Here is a 19,011-nt window from a genome sequence, read left to right as displayed (position 1 = left end):
TGTTTTCAGCTCACTGGGAAGCTTCAAAGTGCCATGTAAGTATTATTGGGACTGTGTTCTCAAGACTATCTGTTACCAGTCTTACTGCTGCATGCTTGAGCACATAGCTATACTTTTTAAACATCAAACCCCTCCATCTTGTACAGGCATTATTTATTTATTTATTTATTTATCTATCTATCTATTTATTCCTGGACACCTTTAAAGGATCTGGAAATTAATTATATTGAATTCCATACGTATATGTGTATGTGTGTGTGTGTACGTGTGCACACACACACCTATACGTGGCTTATAAATATTTTATATATTTATGTGTAATAAATTGGAATTGTGTTTGAAACGGATGACCCAGAAAAATAATTAACCAAGCATGGACTGTGCCTCTTCACCTTCATTTTACCTCTGATATGTGTATTTGCACCAGTGCCTTGCTGCCTGCATTAGTGACAACACAACCTGGTGAAATAGTCGTGGGATGGTAAAGCTGCGGTGCTGAGGAAGCAGAAGAGCTCAAATGACTGGGAAAACTCTGACCATTGTATTTCCTGGGGTATTTACATGGCACGCATAATGGTTAGCTTAATAATAGGAGGGTCAGAGGCCAGGCAGAAAGGAAAGCTGTGGCTGCAGATGAACAATCCCCCAGCAAATAAGGTCATCCCAAGCGATGCTCAAGCTCTGTGAGAGGCTGCAGTGCTGCAGCCCAAGCCCCAAGACTCATTTCCCCAAGGCTGAATGCAGCAGGCAGCTAAGTCTCTTTTTGCAGACCTAGAAGTTGTCAAGGAGCCTGGCCGTCTGCCAGGGTATGTCTAGCCCTAAGGTAAATTGGAGCCGTCTTCAGACTGGCTTGCATATGTTTAAATCCCTTTCCTGGAGACTGTTACTGGGGATAACTTTTATTAAAGCACTGTAAGAAAAAATTTACCAGGCCTTTTGATCTCTGCCTTCACTCCATCTCTCCCAGAGTAAGTGAGTGCTGGCTGTCCCTCTGTCATAGCCATCGGGCTGGAAGCAAGTCCTAGGGATGGCCCACAGTTCCCTCCCTGTCCCTCTCCCTTCCTTTGCCTTCTTTCTCTCTTGAAAACCATGTGCTCCCCTCCAGCAAAGCAGTGGAGTAGCACAAAGCTGTTACTGGGTGCTGCTGTGGTGAGACAGCCGGGGTCTCAAAAGAGGGAGTGGATGAGGTAAAGTTTTGAAATCTGAGGGTTGACATGCCAGGAGGGTGCAAATCCTGGGAAAGGGGCTTGTCATCAGTTCCTTTGCCTAAGTCCACACCTCCCTCACACATCCTGCAAATCACTACTTGCAAGGCCAAAACTAATGTCTTTTGTCTTCAGGGGGAAAGACTCTTTGCAACCCATACTGAATCACAATATAGCAACTTTTCTAACATGATGTCTCCCTTTTCATGGAGAACTCAGCTGAGTACAGGCAAACACAAGGACTTCAGCCATACCTGGCTGCTTTTTCTATTCAGAAGAATTAGTACAGCTTCATGTCTCAGCAAGTCTGTCCTGCTGGGAACTAAGGAAGTTTAAAAGAAGGTGACAGGTCTTACCAGCATAGCACAGCCCTCTACGCCTATGCACTTCTGAGCTACTTCTACGTCAAGTCCCACTGTGTTGGAGCAACAGCCCTGTGGCTGCACTCACCCCACAGATTTGCCACAAGTTGCAGTGGTAGAAATCTCAAAGTTAAATTACTAAGAGTAAACATTTCAAACAGGGCAAGGCCTGGCCCTCCCTTTTGCCTGTAAAATTTGTATCTCAGTGTTTGCATTAGCAAAATACTTCTCTGTGTACTTGCACCTCTCCCCACTCCCATTTATCCCAGCAAATAGCTGAAGGTGGCAACAGTTTTATTTGAGCTTGCTTTTCAGTCCCAAGTGGAAAGAGTCTGTGCAAATTGCAAGGCTGACCTTCTGAAAACGAGGCCTTGAGTTACCCCTCTCTTGTATTTAACTTGAGATTTACCATATGGAGGGAAGATAAATTAGATAGGTTAATTAGGAAGCCCTGGAATTCTGTTCATCATTGTGCTATGCAATCATAGATGCATCTTGCCTTTAGGACCCTGAATATGCTGACATGAAGCCTTTTCTGCATGCTAGCCTCGTGGCATCTCCATCACAATAAAGGAGCGGGAGGAGAAGATGGTTGGAGTAGCCAAGCAAATCAGGAAAAACAACCAGCTAAATTGAGTGCTTTGTAATCTAATGCATTAAAGTCATACTCAATAAAGCTTGCCAACACTCCCTGCTCTCTCTGCTGCAAAGTTCACAGAGGCATCTGATTAGAATAACATGTGTCTTCTAAAAATCCTCTTTAAAAAAGATTTTCATTCTGGATAGGGAAAACATAATGAATTGGAAATGTCCCTTTGGGAGTGTGGGGTGAAGGGGGACATTCAGCAAGCCCACCCAGCCCCAGAAGTCTGTTCTCTGCCTGCCTCAAGATGGAAAACCCATCAGCTACAGCAAGTTCTTTATTCCCTGCCAATAAATAAATAAATATAACAGAAATAGCCCTGATCAGTTTTTTATTCAAATACTTCGCTGAAATTATGTGAAATCCAAGCCCAGTTTCAAATACCAGCAATATCAGTGATAGATCCAAGAGTCCCCAGGAACCTCATCCTTCAGAAAAGTGTCAATTTCAACATGTGTGTTATATGATTTAGGGTAACTTGTCCCAGGTAAGGCTTTTGAGGTTTAAGGGATGAGAGGGGACAAGGATTTGAGGAGAGATTAGGAATATGGTGAGAAAATGGGTAACCATGGGTAACCGTATCATATCATGAGCAGAGGTGCAGAGACAAGTTGTGACATGGGCTCTCAAGAGTGAGAGGAGAGAGATACTTTTTCTTTTTTTTTTAAAGACAAGTTAAGTTTTGTGTCTGAATCTTGAAAACCAGACCACATGATATGTTGTAAAAGAGTAGAGATTGTGCAACAAATGCTTTGTCTGTGACTGCATGTTTGCCTGGGGCAGCTTCATGGATTGTGTGCATCCATGCTCTCTTTTTTTTATGCTCTCTTGAAGACTCTCAGCTTTTTCCACTTACAGAATAGCTGGTGTCAGTGTCAGAAAAAGAGTATTTCCTGGGCATTCTAGGTCAGCACAATGTTCCAGCTCTGGAGATGTTCTCTAGCAGTGTCACATGCTGCTTTCCCCACTGCCATCTTAGCAGAGCACATCAGCCTCAATAATGTCATAAATGGAGTGTCAAAACTTTTTGAGCAGGATTGTGTTGGTGTGTTGTATTTCACACTGGTATTAGAGCCAAGAAACCCCTCAGGGTCTCTCAGACCACACCTGAGCAAAGCTTTGCTGGCAGCGATGATGTACAATGCACCTTCCCTTACTACAGTCCAGTTTCTCCAGACTTCTGGTATCTTTGCAGCCAGGGAGTCTTAGGGCACGTGTGATAGAGAAGCTGTTTCTGTCCAAGATGTGCCTATAGGTGTAGTGGAGAAGGGGAGAGATGGGTGGATATCCAAGAGAGATCCATGCTGGCCTTGATTGGACTCAATGACCTTAGAAGTCCTTTCCAACCCAAATGATTCTATGGTTCACAGCCCTTATCCAACAACTTCCTGAATTGCTGAAATACAGCAAATCTCGGGACCATTTAGAGGTCCTTATGCCCAGGAGAGCAAGAGGGAAGGGAAGCACCCAGCTTGCTTTTCTTTCCAGCCAGCTTTCGGCCATTTTTTTTCCTCAGCTCCTTTTCCTTCGGAGAGTTGAACTTTTGTTTTCCTGGTACTTCATTTTTTTTTTCCTTTTCTCTCTGCTGGACTGTTTCAACGTCAGAATATACTGGGGGGACTTTCCACCACGGCCTTGGCCCTGGAGGTGGCCCCACCACCCCGTCCCAGCTCCAAGGAGGGGGAGAGAGAGATCTACAGAAGGACCCTGAAATTTTCCCAGGTTTCTCTCAGCAGATCAAGAAATTGTATTATTTAGCATCATTATCCCTTTTCCTTTGTGTTTGTTCAATGAATAGTTTTTCTCTCTTTCACTTTCCTTTGAGGAAAATTTATTTTTTCCCAAACCTGGTGGGGGAGGGGTGGTTATAGCCTGCCTTCTCTCAGAGGATATATTTCTAGATTTGGCCAAACCAGCACAAACCAGCTCTGGCCTGGTGGGATGGGATAACCTCCCTTTTCTAATCCAACTTCACTTGTGACAGCTGGGAACATGGGAGGTGATCAAATCTGCATGGCCCTCTGCTCCTTGCCCAACACCCACACCACTGTAAAATCTAGTTGATGATAAAAGCCTAAGATAGCTGAGAAAATGTACAGTCAAAACAGAATTTCTGTGTGCTGGTGCATGGGAAGAGCCTGTAATATCAGTCATATTCTTCAGTTGTATCTACAGTCCCCATGACCTCACACTTTCTTTGGAAAATTGGACCCCACATGTGATATCTGATACCTGGAGGACCACTGAGCTGTCTTGGACTTGCAAACAAACTGAGCAGTAAACCCTTCTTGAAACTTGGTATCAGACTCTGCTTTTATTTGCTCTGATAAAAAGGTTTCAATGCAGTGTTAATGCACACTGGTTTTACTGGCAATTAGACTGCCAGCTTTTGTGTGGCATATGGCATTTTGTTGTATCAACAATTAGGTATTTACAGGCATGTCATTTTATGCCTAAGGCCAGCTTCTGCCAAGCAGGAAGGGTTTGCACATATGGTGCAGATTTCCATGAACAAGGAGCTTAGGTAGAATAGCAGAGCACTGGAAGGTTGTGCTCAAATCTGATAGTACCTTGAAGAATTGTAATTTCTCCTTGCTTGTTCCATCTTGGAGATGTACAGCAATGCACTACCTCTAACCATTCCCTACAGTGTGTGACATAGAAAATAATTTTCCGTTCTCTTTATGAAATTAAATTAGCATTGTTACAATTCCTCCTTCAGGACATTTAAGAATATATCAGGAACCTGTTCCTAATCTCCAGCTGACACACACACACAGTTTTATACTTCCAGTACAAGTGAAATTTGCTCCAATCCCCTGGTTTCTGCCTTGTCAAGTGCTCTTTTGCAGTGCATATGAAATCTCTGACTTTTAAAATAGTTAAAAATAGCTATGGGTTAAGAGCACTTGAACCTTCTCATACTCTTTGAAGACTAATTTAGAAAACCTGACAGGGTTCATCATTCTGTTCCTGATCAGTACAATCTATTAGCAGCGTTGGCAGTGAAGTACCAGCTAGACCAAGGGAAAATGACTACGCTCAAGTAAGCTGTTGAAATAAAAAGATATTAAGCAAAAGGCTTGGACATAATTCAGTAATGACCTTCATCAGCTGAAATGTTTTTGTGTTTTAAGTGAATTAATGAGCTATAATTATTGGTGATCTTGGAGATGGTGATCAGAGAAAGCATTTTGCATAATGCAAACAGAACAACACAAATGGAAGCCCTGTCTGTCTCAATTGGACAAGGTCTCTTTTGTTATAATTAAATGTTATCACCTTCATTACTTCTTAAAACGTGCTGCACAGTTCATACTTTGATATCCTCATACCACCACACCATCGCTATTTATGGTACAGTCACATCTGCCATAGCAATGGAGGTTTTGAAAATGTTTTACCTGACTTTTAACAGATGGATGTTAATGGGATATTTATTTACAGAATAAAATTAAATTGAAACTGAATCTTAATGTACAATTTACATAATCAGCTTTGTTCTGAGCTGGTGAGCTGTTTTTCCAGCACTTGGGACCCTTCAGTCACAGCTGTATCAAAGAAACAGCCACTGAGAATGGAGATTAAACAATTTCCTAAAGCTAGAAGTCTTGATGAGAATCTATTATTCCATATTAGAATCCCATAATTTCTCCAGACACTGCCATAAGATCAAAGATGTATGTTAGAACTTTGGCATAGCCCACAATCAAAAGGAAGATGTTCAATTTGCATTTAGAAAACATTTCTGGCAATTATATTTTTCTGATGATTTGAAAGTGATTTTACCTTTTGCACCAAAACCATTAAAAAAATCTATTAAACCGGAGGCTCAGAAAGGCTGAAAAACCAAAAGGTATGTATTTGCAACAAATTTGGAGAGATTTGCTCTTACTATTTGTGCTATCTACCTACAGTCCTCTGCCCTGCTGATGCTCAGCTCAGCTGCAATTTTGCCACAGGCTTCATATGGCACAGGACAGAAGCCTCAGACGCAATGATAAAAACATGTTTGGTGCCTAATCCCTAACTCTGAGGCTGCATGAATGGCTCTAGGGCTGCATGGGGTTGTTCTGACCCAAGTGTAGGACCCAGAACTTTTCCTTGTTGAACCTCACACAACTGGCCTCAGTTCAGCCCGTTCAGATCCTTCTGCAGAGCCTTCCTGCCTTCCAGCAGATCAACACTCCCACTCAACTTGGTGTCCTCTGCAAACTGACTGAGGGTGCACTCCATCCCCTCATCCAGATCATCAGTAAAGATATTAAACAGGACCAGCCGCGATACTGAGCCCTGGGGACATCACTAGTGACTGGCCACCAACTGGATGTAACTCATTCACCACCACTCTCTGGGCCTGGCCATCCAACCAATTTATAACCCAGCACCCATCCAAGCCATGAACAGCCAGTTTCTCTAGGAGAATGTTGTGCAAAACAGCGTCAAAGGCTTTACTAAAGTCAACGTAGACAACAGCCTTTCCCTCAGCTATTAAGCAAGTTGTTGCAGTGGCTAGGTCCACTTTAGGCCCCAAGTTACCCTAAAAGTGCTCTCTCCCTACAACACTGTGCTAGAAAGTTCTCCCTTTGTTTAGATCCTGCTGGTCACTGACCCTCTCCCCCCCCATCCCTTTTCCCATTGGCCTCTGTTATGTCACTCAACCTTGCCTCTGCCCCCCAGCCCTTAGACTATTGGATTTGGATGCTCTGCCCGCCTTTGGGAGTTTTTGGGATAAAACCTGCGCAGGTGTTCAGTTCTGGGTTCTTCTTGCCTCAGTTCCCTTCAGGGTGTTGCCATTAAATGCCTCGGAATTGCATGCAGAGAACCCCCCTTGCCTCTTTGTCTCCGGTCCCTGCACAGACTGTGTGTGTGAACAACCACCTGCGCAGGTGAGATCGTGTGCACCCGTGGGTGCTGGCAGAGTGCTGCCTAAGCCGTCCACGAGGGACCCTGTAGGGACAAACGTGGCATCGATCCGCCAAAGCTCTCATTCAATCGCAAGTCCCCTTGTCACAGAAGGAGATCAGGTTGAGCAAGCAGGACCTGCTTTTCACAAACGTGTCCTGGCTGCGCCTGATGCCCTGGTTGTTCTGCATGTGTCATGTGAGGACACTCAAGAGGATCTGCTCCATAACCTTTCCCAGTACCGAGGTCAGGTTGACAGGCCTGTAGTTCCCCAGACCCTCCTTCCAGTTGGCTGGAGGTTAGAGAGTTGACTCCCGGCTAGCCGGGACTGCTGGTAAGTGATGGGGAGTGGCTTGGTGAGCGCTTCCACAAGCTGCCTCAGTATCCTTGGGTGGATCCCAATCAGCCTCATATGCTTGAGTGTGTCTAAGTGATGAGGCAGGTTACTAACCATCCACCCTTGGATGATGGGGGCTTCATTCTGCTCCCTGTTCCTGTCTTCCACCTCAGAGGGCTGAGTACCCTAAGAACAACTGATCCTACTATTAAAGCCTGAGGCAAGGAAGACATTAAGTACCCGAAGTCTTTTCTTCATCCTTTGTCACAATGTTTCCCCCAAGGATCAAGATTGTCCTTAGCCTTCCTTTTGTTGCTGATGAATTTATAGAAACATTTCTTATAACAGTAACCAGATTAAGTTCTATTTGGGATTTCACCCTTTTAATTTTCTCCCTGCATAACCCCACAACATCCTAGTGTTCCTCCTGAGTTTCCTGCCCCTTGTTCCAAAAGTCATAAACTCACATTTTTTTTTCCCTTAGTTCCATCCAAAGCTCTCTGTCAGGGATTCATCAAGTGATGTGACCATCTCTAAGGCCTCAACTCTTCCCACCTAGCCTTGGCCACTCCAGGCTCTCTGCAGTCAGCAGGGAAAACCTGTACCTCTGGCACTCCTGCCTACCTCTACCAGCTGCAGAAGTTACCTCAGGTGGCCATGGATCTCAGTTACTGCTTTCATTTAAGTGCCTCCACCTAGGTGAGATGAATACCACTTTGGAAAATGTGGTTAAGCTTTAAAGCTGTCTGGTTTAAAACCAGCCAATGGCCACTGTAAGAAATAATTTCTTCATGAAACTTATCCGAGGAGTTACTCCCTCTCTTCTTTGCCTCTCACTGCAAGAATATTTTGAGTAGTCTGTTCTCAAATTGGACACCAAAAAAGAGAAGATGACTGGTCCTGGTACAGAACAAAGGTTGAGTGAAAGACTTCCGCCATATCCTGCATTCAAATGTACCTTATGGCTAATTCTGAGCTAAACTGGAACTGGCTGGGAACTGGCTGGGAAAAAACAAACTGGGCTGCTGAGAACACCAACAAACAGTCTGCACCACCATGGAGAGTATGGCTTTTGGCTAGCACCACAGCTTTTGTAGTACATCCTCATGAAATCACAAGCAAAACTCTGGGAAAACTGTCTTCAGCAGTTAGCAGGAGCAAGCCAGGGCTCAAGGAAGCTCGTAACACTTTGAAAACATTCCTAAATTGGAATTTAGGGACGGGAGGATGTGGTGGGGCTGCTAAGATGAGCAAAAAAGGCCAGGGTGAGTGTTCTATGAAGACAGTACAAACCCAGATGTATTAGACTGTCTAGTAAGAAATGAGAACAGGGAAGTCAGCATTTGCACAGAGCCCAGCTAGAGGAAATAATCCAATTTACAGGGAAGTAAGAGGCTGATGGTGACCTTGTCAAAAATCCAGCTTTCCAAAAATAGTACTGATAGATGAGTAGTACAAAAATAAGGAGCTAATCAGCAACAATAAGGAGAGAGATGGAAAGTTTGTCTCTCTGCAAAAGGTAAATTATGCACTATACAAATGACCTCCATCCATTTCAAGGCAGAATAGCTACCAGTTTCCAGGGACTTGTAAACCAGTGAATTGACCAGGAAAACGTATTAAACCTACCCTTCCCATTTTTTCCCCAAATCTGCCTAAATTTTATGATAATTAATAAGTTCTTCCTGTAAATACCTGCTGTTGCACTTCTCTTCCATTTGTACCTGAAATAGTGTGCAAAAGCTGCGAGTGCAACATTCTCACCAGCACATCTCTAGAGATGGAGACCTGTCTGTAGGGAGAGCCCCACTGAAGCAGTTAATGGCACTGGCTGGGGACACGGAACAATAGAGAAAATGGGCAGTGCTTAGGACCTTCCCCACACAGTCCTGTGGCACTCCGCAGGCAACCCTGTCAAATCTCACCATCTGTCCCCTCAGCACTAACAGATCCAGAAATATTCATGATCATCTGCCTTTCCAGCACCAACCAGAAATGATCCTCCACTGTTGTCACCAACTCGTTCTGGTTTGTAACCAAATAAGCACAGGAGATTTGGTACCTTCTGGGATTATGAGAGTTTGAATAGCACAGAGTTCTCTGCAAGTTTAAGTGCTGGGCAGTCATTTATGGACATTGTCATCTCACTTGACAGTCTTGAGAAACCTTCAAGGAATGAGCAATTCAACTTCTCTGTGAGAGATGCCAAAAAACGTATGCCAGATATAGACTTTTTAATAACCAGGAAGATCAAAGATCCAAAGAAGTGATCAGAGTGCAAAGGGCTCACAAAACCTAATTCCTTCCAGGAACATCGTTAGCATTCAGAAGAAGTAGTGTGTTCCCCTCAGGATCCCACGTGTTCATGACATTTAAGCTCTGCCCAAACTAACTCAATTTTATTCACAAAGTAATAATTTCTCCACACAATGGAGAGATCTGAGTCAGCTGCTTAATGAAGGCATCTCACAGAAAGCAAAGCCAAGGACTGGGACACACTCCCGAGCTTGTGCCACTTCACCACTTGATGAAGCGCCGCCTCTGCCTGGGACTGCCAAACTTCTCACTCTGAGACCTCCAAACCAAATGTCTAAGTTGGAGCTAATTGTCCTCAAAGTAATTATAGAGGCAACAGAGGGAAACGAGGGACTCCAGCTGGTAACACAGCCTACTTCTAGTCTAATAGGAGTCAGATAAATCACAGCCTGAATATGCCCATTCCTTCCTACAGGATAGAAAGGAAGCCCAGGGAGACTAGCTGAGATCTGGATGTCCTGTCCTGGATGGACACCTGACATGAGATGAGATAACTCCTCCCAAATGCCTGGTGGAAAGATGCACTCCTAAGTGTCTTTCCTGCCCATGTATAGGGACGTGGCAGGAGTCAGTATCCTGACCACTGGCAAAAGAATGGTTTATTTCTTCTAACGGGACACAAATTAGTTTGTTAAGATATGAACACATGATCAGAGCTTTTTACTACTGCCACCCCCCTCTGAACCTCTGCATTAGGGTCTTCATAGTCCTGTTTCTCCTCTTGCCAAACATTAAGTTCCAACCCGGTGAGGGAGATGGCAAAGAGAAAAGCAGCGTTTCTGAAGGCAGAGAAGCATCAACATGTTCCCCAGCATAGTACTGAGGTGTTTATCTATTTATAGCTGTGATCCTGTCATTAAGCAGGAGCAACTGATGTCTGCACATCCACATATTAATGAACATTGCTCCTCTTCTTCTCACCTGATGCTTACAGATGCAGCCCTACCTGCACCACTGAGAGCCAGCCCTTTAACTTCATGCATGAGAGATTTGCCTCAGCATCCCAAAGCCCTAACAGGAGAAGAAAATACCTGCTGTTTTAAGCCTCTGAAGTAAACAGTCATCACTTGTACTTGGCATGGTGTCGTCTGAGTGAAATAAAAGGTGAAAGATAGTTCATGCTTTAGGTAATTCGGTGCCAAATCACTTAGAGACCTTTAAACTAGAGTGAAAACCTGCTTTTGGGGTCCTGTTGCAAGAGATAAACCTCACTGTAACCTCTCCTTTTCTTTACAGTAATGCTCCTACAATTGCTCTGCAGAAGTCTCCCTGCATCTGTCTTGTCAGATTACCCAAAGGCTGCCATATTCTGCCTGAAAGATTGTGACAAAGTGCACTGCATCTGGACTGTCCAAGAGAGAGGAAAATTCCACTCCAGCCACTCTGGTCACACAATTGAGACTAGATCAGAATTTCAAACCTGAGCATATCAACCAGCTCTCATCTCCTGTGACAGCAGATCACTGGAGTCTGGCTTGTCCATTAGAGTATGAGCAGATGCCCTTCTAAATACTGGCTTAAGCCATGGAACAGCTATCAGAATGCTGCTTTTGGCAACCTACTTGCTTGCTCTGGGGCAGCTAAAAACCTGCTTCATCTGACTATCCAAGAAATCAAGAGGGACCTCACTGTTCTGTGTGGGAGAAGTCCTGCTGCCTGGTCCATTCTCTCCTGTGGCCCCACCATGCAGTCTGGGAGGAAGGATCCTCCTTTATTTATCAATACTTTTTTAGCAGAGACTGTGAGTATGTCCTTGGACTACAAGATGGCACCCATAGTTCTCACTGTAATCAAAGCTGAGGTCCTCAAGCAATTACTTTCTGAAAATCTAGGCCTTATTATCAGAAACATTGAAAAAAAGTGTTGAAAAACATTATTCCTGACACTAGGCAAATTCATGACAGTCACCCACACCATATAACCAGAAGGTGAAATATATTTAAGTAGTGCAAGAAAGTTTCAGAATGATACAATGTTCCCCAGATATCTTCAGGATCTATTGGGATTTTATTAGGTTTCCTGAAAACAGGAGAGAAGCTTTCCAGGAACTGAACTAGCAGTTCTTAGCACATTTCTCCAAGCTGATGCTCAGTTGCCAGCTTCTGTCCTGCTTCTTCATACATTGAGGAAGTGACGGCAATGATCTCCTTTTCCAGCATATCCATTTGAGCTGTAATGTCTGACACAGTGTTTTTCACAGCATTCAGCTGCAGCTTTAATTTATTGTAATCTTCTTGGAAGGATCTGTTCACGTCATAGAGATTGTGACAGCACTGTTTCTCCCCAGGGGGACGGTTCATTTTCAGGAAGGTGTGGAGGAGCTCACATAAGTCCTGGAGAACCCGGAGGATTTCATGCTCACCCTGCATACTTGGGACAGACTCGATCTTACTCGGGGCTGGAGTAGTTATCTTCTTTTTACCTTCATGTTTCTGCTGGGGGACTGGGCCAGGGTTACCTTTTTCCACAGCAGCGATGGTGTCAGTGCTCTTCTGAAGATCTGAGCGGGCATCTTTGCTCTCTCCATGGACTGTAATGGCTTTTTGGCCTTTCCAGGTAACAGGGAGTGTTTCATTCTCCTGCTGGAAATCCTCAAAGACTTTATTCTTTTCCTGGACTGCCTGGAGAGCTTTGTTTCCTGGGCTGAACAGAAGGGCTGTGTTCCCGTCTCGGAAGAGTGGAAATGGCTTATTTTTGTTCTTGAGGCTTTGCTGAATAGTGTCAGTGTAAATTACTGGGACAGATTTGTTCTGTGACTGGAGATATTTTAGGGCCTTGTTTTCTTCCCAGAGCATCCTGGTTTTGATCCAGAGCACTTGGTTTTCCCGCCAGAGTGCTCTGTTCTCCTCCCAGATGCTCCACTCATTCTGTGCCTTCTTGCTAAAGAGTTTCTGGTGCGAAGGAAGGGCTGGATGGCAGTAGATGTCATTCAGCCACTTTCCATCAATAAAGACAAACATCTCACCCCTTGGCTTTGCCTGAGGGGGGCTGTATTCTGTCTCAGGCTCTGTACGCTGCATGCTGTGGTTCCTCTGATCAAAGGCAGACATGGCCATTCTTTAGAAAACTGAGGAGGACTGTGGGAAAAGGCTTCTTCCAGGACTTCTTCAAGAGGCCACTGACCACTGCCAAGGACTTGGTGACGCAGCGGGGCTGGAGAAGCTTGATTAGGACTGAAAGAACAGGGAACACGAATGCATAGATTTACTGCCAAAATCCCAAATCAGAATTGAATACGCTAATGACAGGAACAAGCAAATAAATCAGTTCTCACAGCTAACCCTGTTACCCCTTTGATGCTGAAAGGTAAGGTAAGACACCTAGCTGATAGAAGCTGAGAAAACTGGTGTTGGTAGATAAAGCAGCTCTATGGCAGCATAAAAGCTATTGTCTGAAAACATGGACTTTTCCTTTGTCTCTTTACCTCATTTTTTACAGACCTGTAAGGGAATAAAATGCAAGAATATTTTCTGCCTCAGAATAGCCTGCTCCCAAATTACTGAAACACAAGCACATTAAAAATTGTTATGAGGCTGAAACAAACTTTTCAAAATAAAGCATTTTTAAAGGTTCCTAGAAAAAAACTGGCCTTGAGAGCAGGTTTTTCTTGTTGATGCTGAGTAGCCTGTGTTAACAGAATGCCACAAAAATGCCATGGCAGTTTTGCTTTTTGATCTTAAAATCCACGATATGCACAGATCATTTGAAACTCCAAACCAAAGCCTCAGGACATCAGGACCAAGACAGCTTTGTTGCACTTAGCATGGTTTTTTGACAAGCTCCCATCACCATGGTCCAAAAACTGTCACAACCCATAGATAATTCTCCATCTTTCATTCTCATTTCTCCTGTCACTCTTTCTCCTTATATCCTTTGATAGCTCTGTTATTTTTCTTGCTTTCTAGACCTGCAATAGTGATTGCTTATCTTTTTCCTACAGTCCATCTGCCTCTTTTTCACGTCATCAGAAAACTCATCTCTAAAATCCATACTGCAGGGCCAAACCTCTAATGCTTCTCATTTCAGACACAGAAACCTCAGACTTATGTGTTGAATACTCTTCCCCCCTTCCCTCTACCCAAAATATTGCAGCTTAAATCACCTTCTAGCCTTGGCTGAACTGGGGCAAATTAAAGATTTCAGTCTTTTACATGGGAAAAAAAAAGTAACCACCCAACCAATAAACAATTATTGTTTTGTGTCAAAGAAAATCTTCTTTTCTGCATTTTTAACCAAAATTTAATTTATGTGATTTTCATGATGAAGTTATTTGAACTGAGGTTGAACTAGTTTTTATAACCAAATTGTTGGGATTCTCAGGGTTTCTGCATAGTGTTTCTAACAGTACAAATGTGGCTTTTTCATGATAAAAAAAAAAAAACCAACAACAACAACAACAACAACAAAAAAACCAAAAAAGAAGTTACTTGTCAAATTCTGCTCAGGTCTATTCCTCTCCCCCTGCTGAGGTCTCCCAGCTCCCCTGCTGTCCCTTGGAAAATCCAGTTCTGCCTTTCTGTCTCTGAGGAGAGTTTTACCTTCATGAATCTTGCCCTCATATCTCTACCCCAAGTATTAAGCAGAGGGTGGCCACCACCCACAAGTCCCTCACAGCCTCCTGCTCTGCCGTCCCGTTGTGCACCCCCTGTCCTACTGTTGCCCTCTCCTTTTCAAAACCTGTTGCTCTCCCCTTTCCCTGTCATTTCCACCAAACAGCACTGCATGTCCAGGTTCCTCCAAGTTACTTCTGAGAGCCAACATGCGTAGATGCATCCTGCACCCCTTTCCCAAGCTTGTCCAAACACTCATAAAATTACTGTTTCATTTAAAATCCAAAATGCCTTAATTTAGGAGAGAGCTATTGCAATATAGATCTGTCTGCAATAACATTTGATTTTATTGCAACCTTTTTACTGTCTGAATTTCAGGGCTGTCTTCCATGTCATCTGCTGCTTTAGCTCATGTCAGACTTGTGTTTTCCTAATACCATTCCTCTGCTAAAAAGGATTTCCCCAAAGACTCTGTTTTGGACATTTTTGTTTCCACTTACACTACATGAAGAGCCATGCATTACTCCCTCCCTTGCACCCTTTCCCCTTCAGCCTTTCCAACACATCCTGTACCATCATGGTGCCCACTCCCATTGTTTTCCTCAACAACTCCAAAATGGGGACATGGTGGGTGAAGGGGTAGGGGGCAAATCAGCTGCAGAGGGAACAGACCCCCTAAATATCCAGGGAAGATGCAGAACACATCAGCATCAGAAGCCCAGACCCACATGCCTATCACGGACAAGCAGCTACAGTTCTTGAAGTCACTTACAGATAAAGTGTTTAGATTGCACTTTTTCAGGATAAACAGAAATGCATAATATATACGACTTTGAAGGACATTATCTCGGGGACAATTAAACTTGACAATGGCTCTGTCAGCTCTTTTGCACTGCAAGGGAGACGTCAACCCAGGATTCAGAGAGATACTTCAAGCTCTCAACGCCTCCCATATAAATGTTCCCCCGTCTCTGAATAATCCCAGGAAATGCTGGGCAGCTGGGTGGATGGGCAAGGCAGCCAGCTGAGGGGGAAGCCACACCAAATCAAGACAGGCTGGGCAGTTTGGGAGCACTACATTACTCACCCAGCACACGCTCACCTTCTCAGCGAGACCAGCGGTGTTCCCTCTCCCCACAGCAGAGCAAAGCAGCCCGGTCTGAGGTCTCGCTGCTGCCAGGGTGTCCAGAGGCGGCGGGATGTACAGCAGGGGACAGGGGACCGAGGCTGATGTGAGCACTGGCAGGGACCTTGCCCCAGCAGCAGCCACTTGCCCCCCGACCAGTGGCTGGGAATTTCTGCACAGCCTCCTTGCACAGCTCACTTCTGCACTCCTTCCCCGCTGTCCTCACAAGATTTGCTTTGATTTTTCCCAGCATTGCTCTTCTGGGTTATTTCTCATGGAAATGACCTTTCTGCTAGCTCGGCTCCCATGCCCTTTCCTGAACCCAGACTTCCCGATCTCCCTTTGATGCTCATAACTGAGAACAGTTTGGATGGATTCTTTCTCCATCACACCCTCTTAAAAGAAATTTTGCGTTTATTCTGAATCTTCAGATTATGTTTGTTGCTGAACTGATACAGACACTTTCAAAAATCACTTCCTTGTATGCACTGTGAGAGTTGAAGTTTTTTTCCAAGGACGAGAAGAAGTTCTTCTTTGACTATAAGTTTAAGAGCAGACTACAACTGAACCCTATTAAGAAGAAAATAGAATATACAGGGCATTCACGCATTGCAGGTTTAGATATTATTTGAGGCAGCCATTCCCACTTCCACATCTTTACATTTCTAATGTAGTCTTTCTTATTTGCTACATCTTTCAGAAGTGGATTTTTTTTTTCAATCAGGGTTCTTGAATAATAAATACAGCATTTAATTTCTTTTCCAGTGAAAATTACCAAGTTGACGTCAGCCTCAAGGTGACTGCTATTGCTTTAGGAACTTGGAGCTACGGTTCAGCTTTGGTGTTATATGAAAATTATAAACTCAGGTATAAAATCCTTCTCTGTAATTGCTCCCTTGCTTATATTTAATCTTAGACAACAAAAAAACCCCATCACCAGTTACTATGGCAACTCCCCAGGGAGCATCCTTCTTTATTTGAGCTCCAGGATCCTGTACAGGAAAACAGAAAACTGTCCTCAAAAGAAAAAAGATTTTATCATGGGCTGCTTGTGCTTGTCCTGCCATCAGATGGGAGTTTAAGGGTGCTACCCAGTGCAGTCAGTTTTCAGGAGAGATGACTGAAATGTCCACTCTGAACTTCTGCAGAACTGGGGCTATGGACACTGAAAGTGACCTTTGATGAGCATTTTAAGGTCTAAGAGCTGACTAGAAACTGAATTAATAGAGAGAAGTGCAGCACAGGACTAATCAGCAGGCAAAGCCTGCTTAACCAGAACGATGGAGAGCTAAGTTGGTAGTGAGTGTACCTTTGCTTTTCTTATGCAGTATTTTCCTTAAAGTTTTGTAGAGTTCTTCTGCCAAGTCATTTTTTTGCTGAAAATTATGAATTCAAATGCCAATACTTTTGGATCAAATTTAGTGAATATCATCAGATGTGTTTATGCACACATCAGAATTGGAAATGCTGCAAGAACTCATGGCAGAATTTTTTATAGCATCTACACTGATTTCTGAGCTGGACCCTCAAAAGGACTGAGATGTCATTCACAAGATTACAAAGGCAGAAATAATGCTGAGTGTGTTCCACTCCCTGCCAAGAGACAAGTAACCCCTGCTCTGTAAGAAGGGTTTGAAATAACTTGCCAGCTGAGTGCTTTGTCCACGCAGCTTCAGACCACTCAATTTCTCAAAGATGTTTCACTGTACAAAGAATTAAATATTAATTGGAACCAAAGCCTTTTTCCCCATCCTACCTGCATACCTTATACCAGGCTGCTCAGCTGACTTTGCTGTCCTTCTTCTTGGAGGTTATCTGGTTCTAGAAAGGATCCAGTGGGAAGGAGTGTGTGATCCTACATACACTCATATAATATTCTCCATGGTCCATGCTGGGGTGCAAGAGGTCACTGTCCAGTGATGGGTTGAAAGCTGGGGGAAAGAGCAAGGTCTGAATTGCTGCCATGAAGATCTTGCAAGAAGGACCCTGAAGACCCCATACCAGCCTTCTTTCTATTACAGATAGTGGCATCTATCTGCAGTAAATGTCATCCCTTTCCATCCTTTGTTTTTGGGTTAGAAGGTCTGGTAAAGTGCCTGAAGTTAAAATAATCTGGAGTATTTTTAATAAAAAGCATGCTATATTCCCAAATCTTTATTTGATAAAACCAAAAGCATCTGCTGCCACTTTCTACCATGCCAAGCATGTTTGTGCTTTTGGAATGCCAGCCTCTGTTCATGTCAGTGCAGGCTGGTCTCACCACACACTCACCCACTGTTCTCCAGGGCATTAAGCCTGGATGTGAATCCCACCTAGTCACTAAAAAGACTCTTGCATATTTGAGTGCTCTTGAATCATCTCCTGATGTCAATAACTGGGTGGGGAGTAAAACTTATGTTTTCTCAGTTTTTGAGGCAGTGAAATGTCTGGAGGGAGAGGTGGTAATAGCATAGTATTCTGCCTAGGAAGAGATGGTCAGCAGTGTGAAAATCAGTAAAGAAAAACTCCAGGGTTTTTTCAGGCAGATAAATTGCTTGAGGGACACACTTATGACAACACCTATTTGGACTAATTGTCCTTCCAGGGACTTCACAGTGCTGCTGCCAGTGTGCCTCAGTGTAACCTGTGCACACTCAGTGTTGTGCAAATCACCAGCCCTGCATGCTCCTGTCAGCACTGGGTCAGCTGAGAGCTGAAATGAAAGGGGGAAATATCTACTTTCATACCTTCCCTCTGATCCTAATTTTATTTTAGACATTGGGTAAGTCATCTGTTCCCATACTCCCATTTCCTCAGGTTCTCAAAGAGTTTGGGATGCTGACTTTCTGATGCAATCTGCCAAGAGAATTTAGTTCTTACTTGTAAAGTGCCTTGAACATGAAAGCATGGCAGCAGGGAAGCCCTATACACCACTCTTATTTATCCCCTGATTGTAATACACACATTGTTTACAGGGTGAAGTAAAACGTTTGACTTTTGCTAGTAACTGACATCTTACAGACATGTCAGGCTTTGTGTTGTTCCACCTTAGATCTCATTCTCACTTTGCTTGCTTTCTAGTTTAGCTATGAATATTAAAAAAAAAAAAAATCATCAAATCCCATGTGCAGTTTCTTGGTCAGCTCTAAGCCATTTTCTGTCAACACTGTCTCTGTGTGTTGTACCTCTGTGAGCCTTGCCAACAAAAACCAGCCCAATTACCTTGTCACACTCCTAGTTCTGTCTGAAAATTTACAGAGCATTCCGTGCTGCTGAAACAGCCAGTTGTTCACTGTAGAGTAAATACCAGAAGAAATGATCACAGTGTACACTTGTTCCAGTTCTGAGGGCAGGGAGGCAGAGCTGACATTGCTCCTGGAGGAGCTCTGTGTCCTTTCTGTACATGGGGACAATTTGGAAGGGTACAGTCACCTCAGTGTGCCATGAGTGAGTGTGGGGTATCCCCCATGGCCTCCCTGGGACACTCTGAGAGGCAGGCCTGCCACCAGGCTGTGCTGGACACCCTGTCCCTGATCTCTGATACCCACAAACCCCAAACAGCAATAGGCACTAGTGTTCAGGAAACAG

General features: G+C 43.9%; 1 protein-coding gene across 1 annotated transcript; it reads right to left on the bottom strand.

Moving 5' to 3' along the window:
* Positions 1–11,547: 11,547 nt before the first annotated feature.
* On the bottom strand, positions 11,548–15,223 carry CBY2 (chibby family member 2). The gene is made up of 2 exons (XM_069030080.1): positions 15,091–15,223; positions 11,548–12,941 (listed from the first exon to the last, which is right to left on the bottom strand). The coding sequence occupies exon 2, from the start codon at positions 12,822–12,824 to the stop codon at positions 11,832–11,834; it is 993 nt and encodes a 330-aa protein (XP_068886181.1). The 5' UTR covers positions 12,825–12,941; positions 15,091–15,223; the 3' UTR covers positions 11,548–11,831.
* Positions 15,224–19,011: the final 3,788 nt, after the last annotated feature.

This window comes from Aphelocoma coerulescens, chromosome 1 (genome assembly GCF_041296385.1).
Source record: "Aphelocoma coerulescens isolate FSJ_1873_10779 chromosome 1, UR_Acoe_1.0, whole genome shotgun sequence".
Classification (NCBI taxonomy): Eukaryota; Metazoa; Chordata; class Aves; order Passeriformes; family Corvidae; genus Aphelocoma; species Aphelocoma coerulescens.
Note: the sequence above shows the minus strand (reverse complement) of the source record. Positions and strands in the feature narration are given on the sequence as shown.

Coding starts and splice junctions, on each gene's coding strand:
- CBY2 (XM_069030080.1), bottom strand. CDS start 12,824: ATGGCCATGTCTGCCTTTGATCAGAGGAACCACAGCATGCAGCGTACA.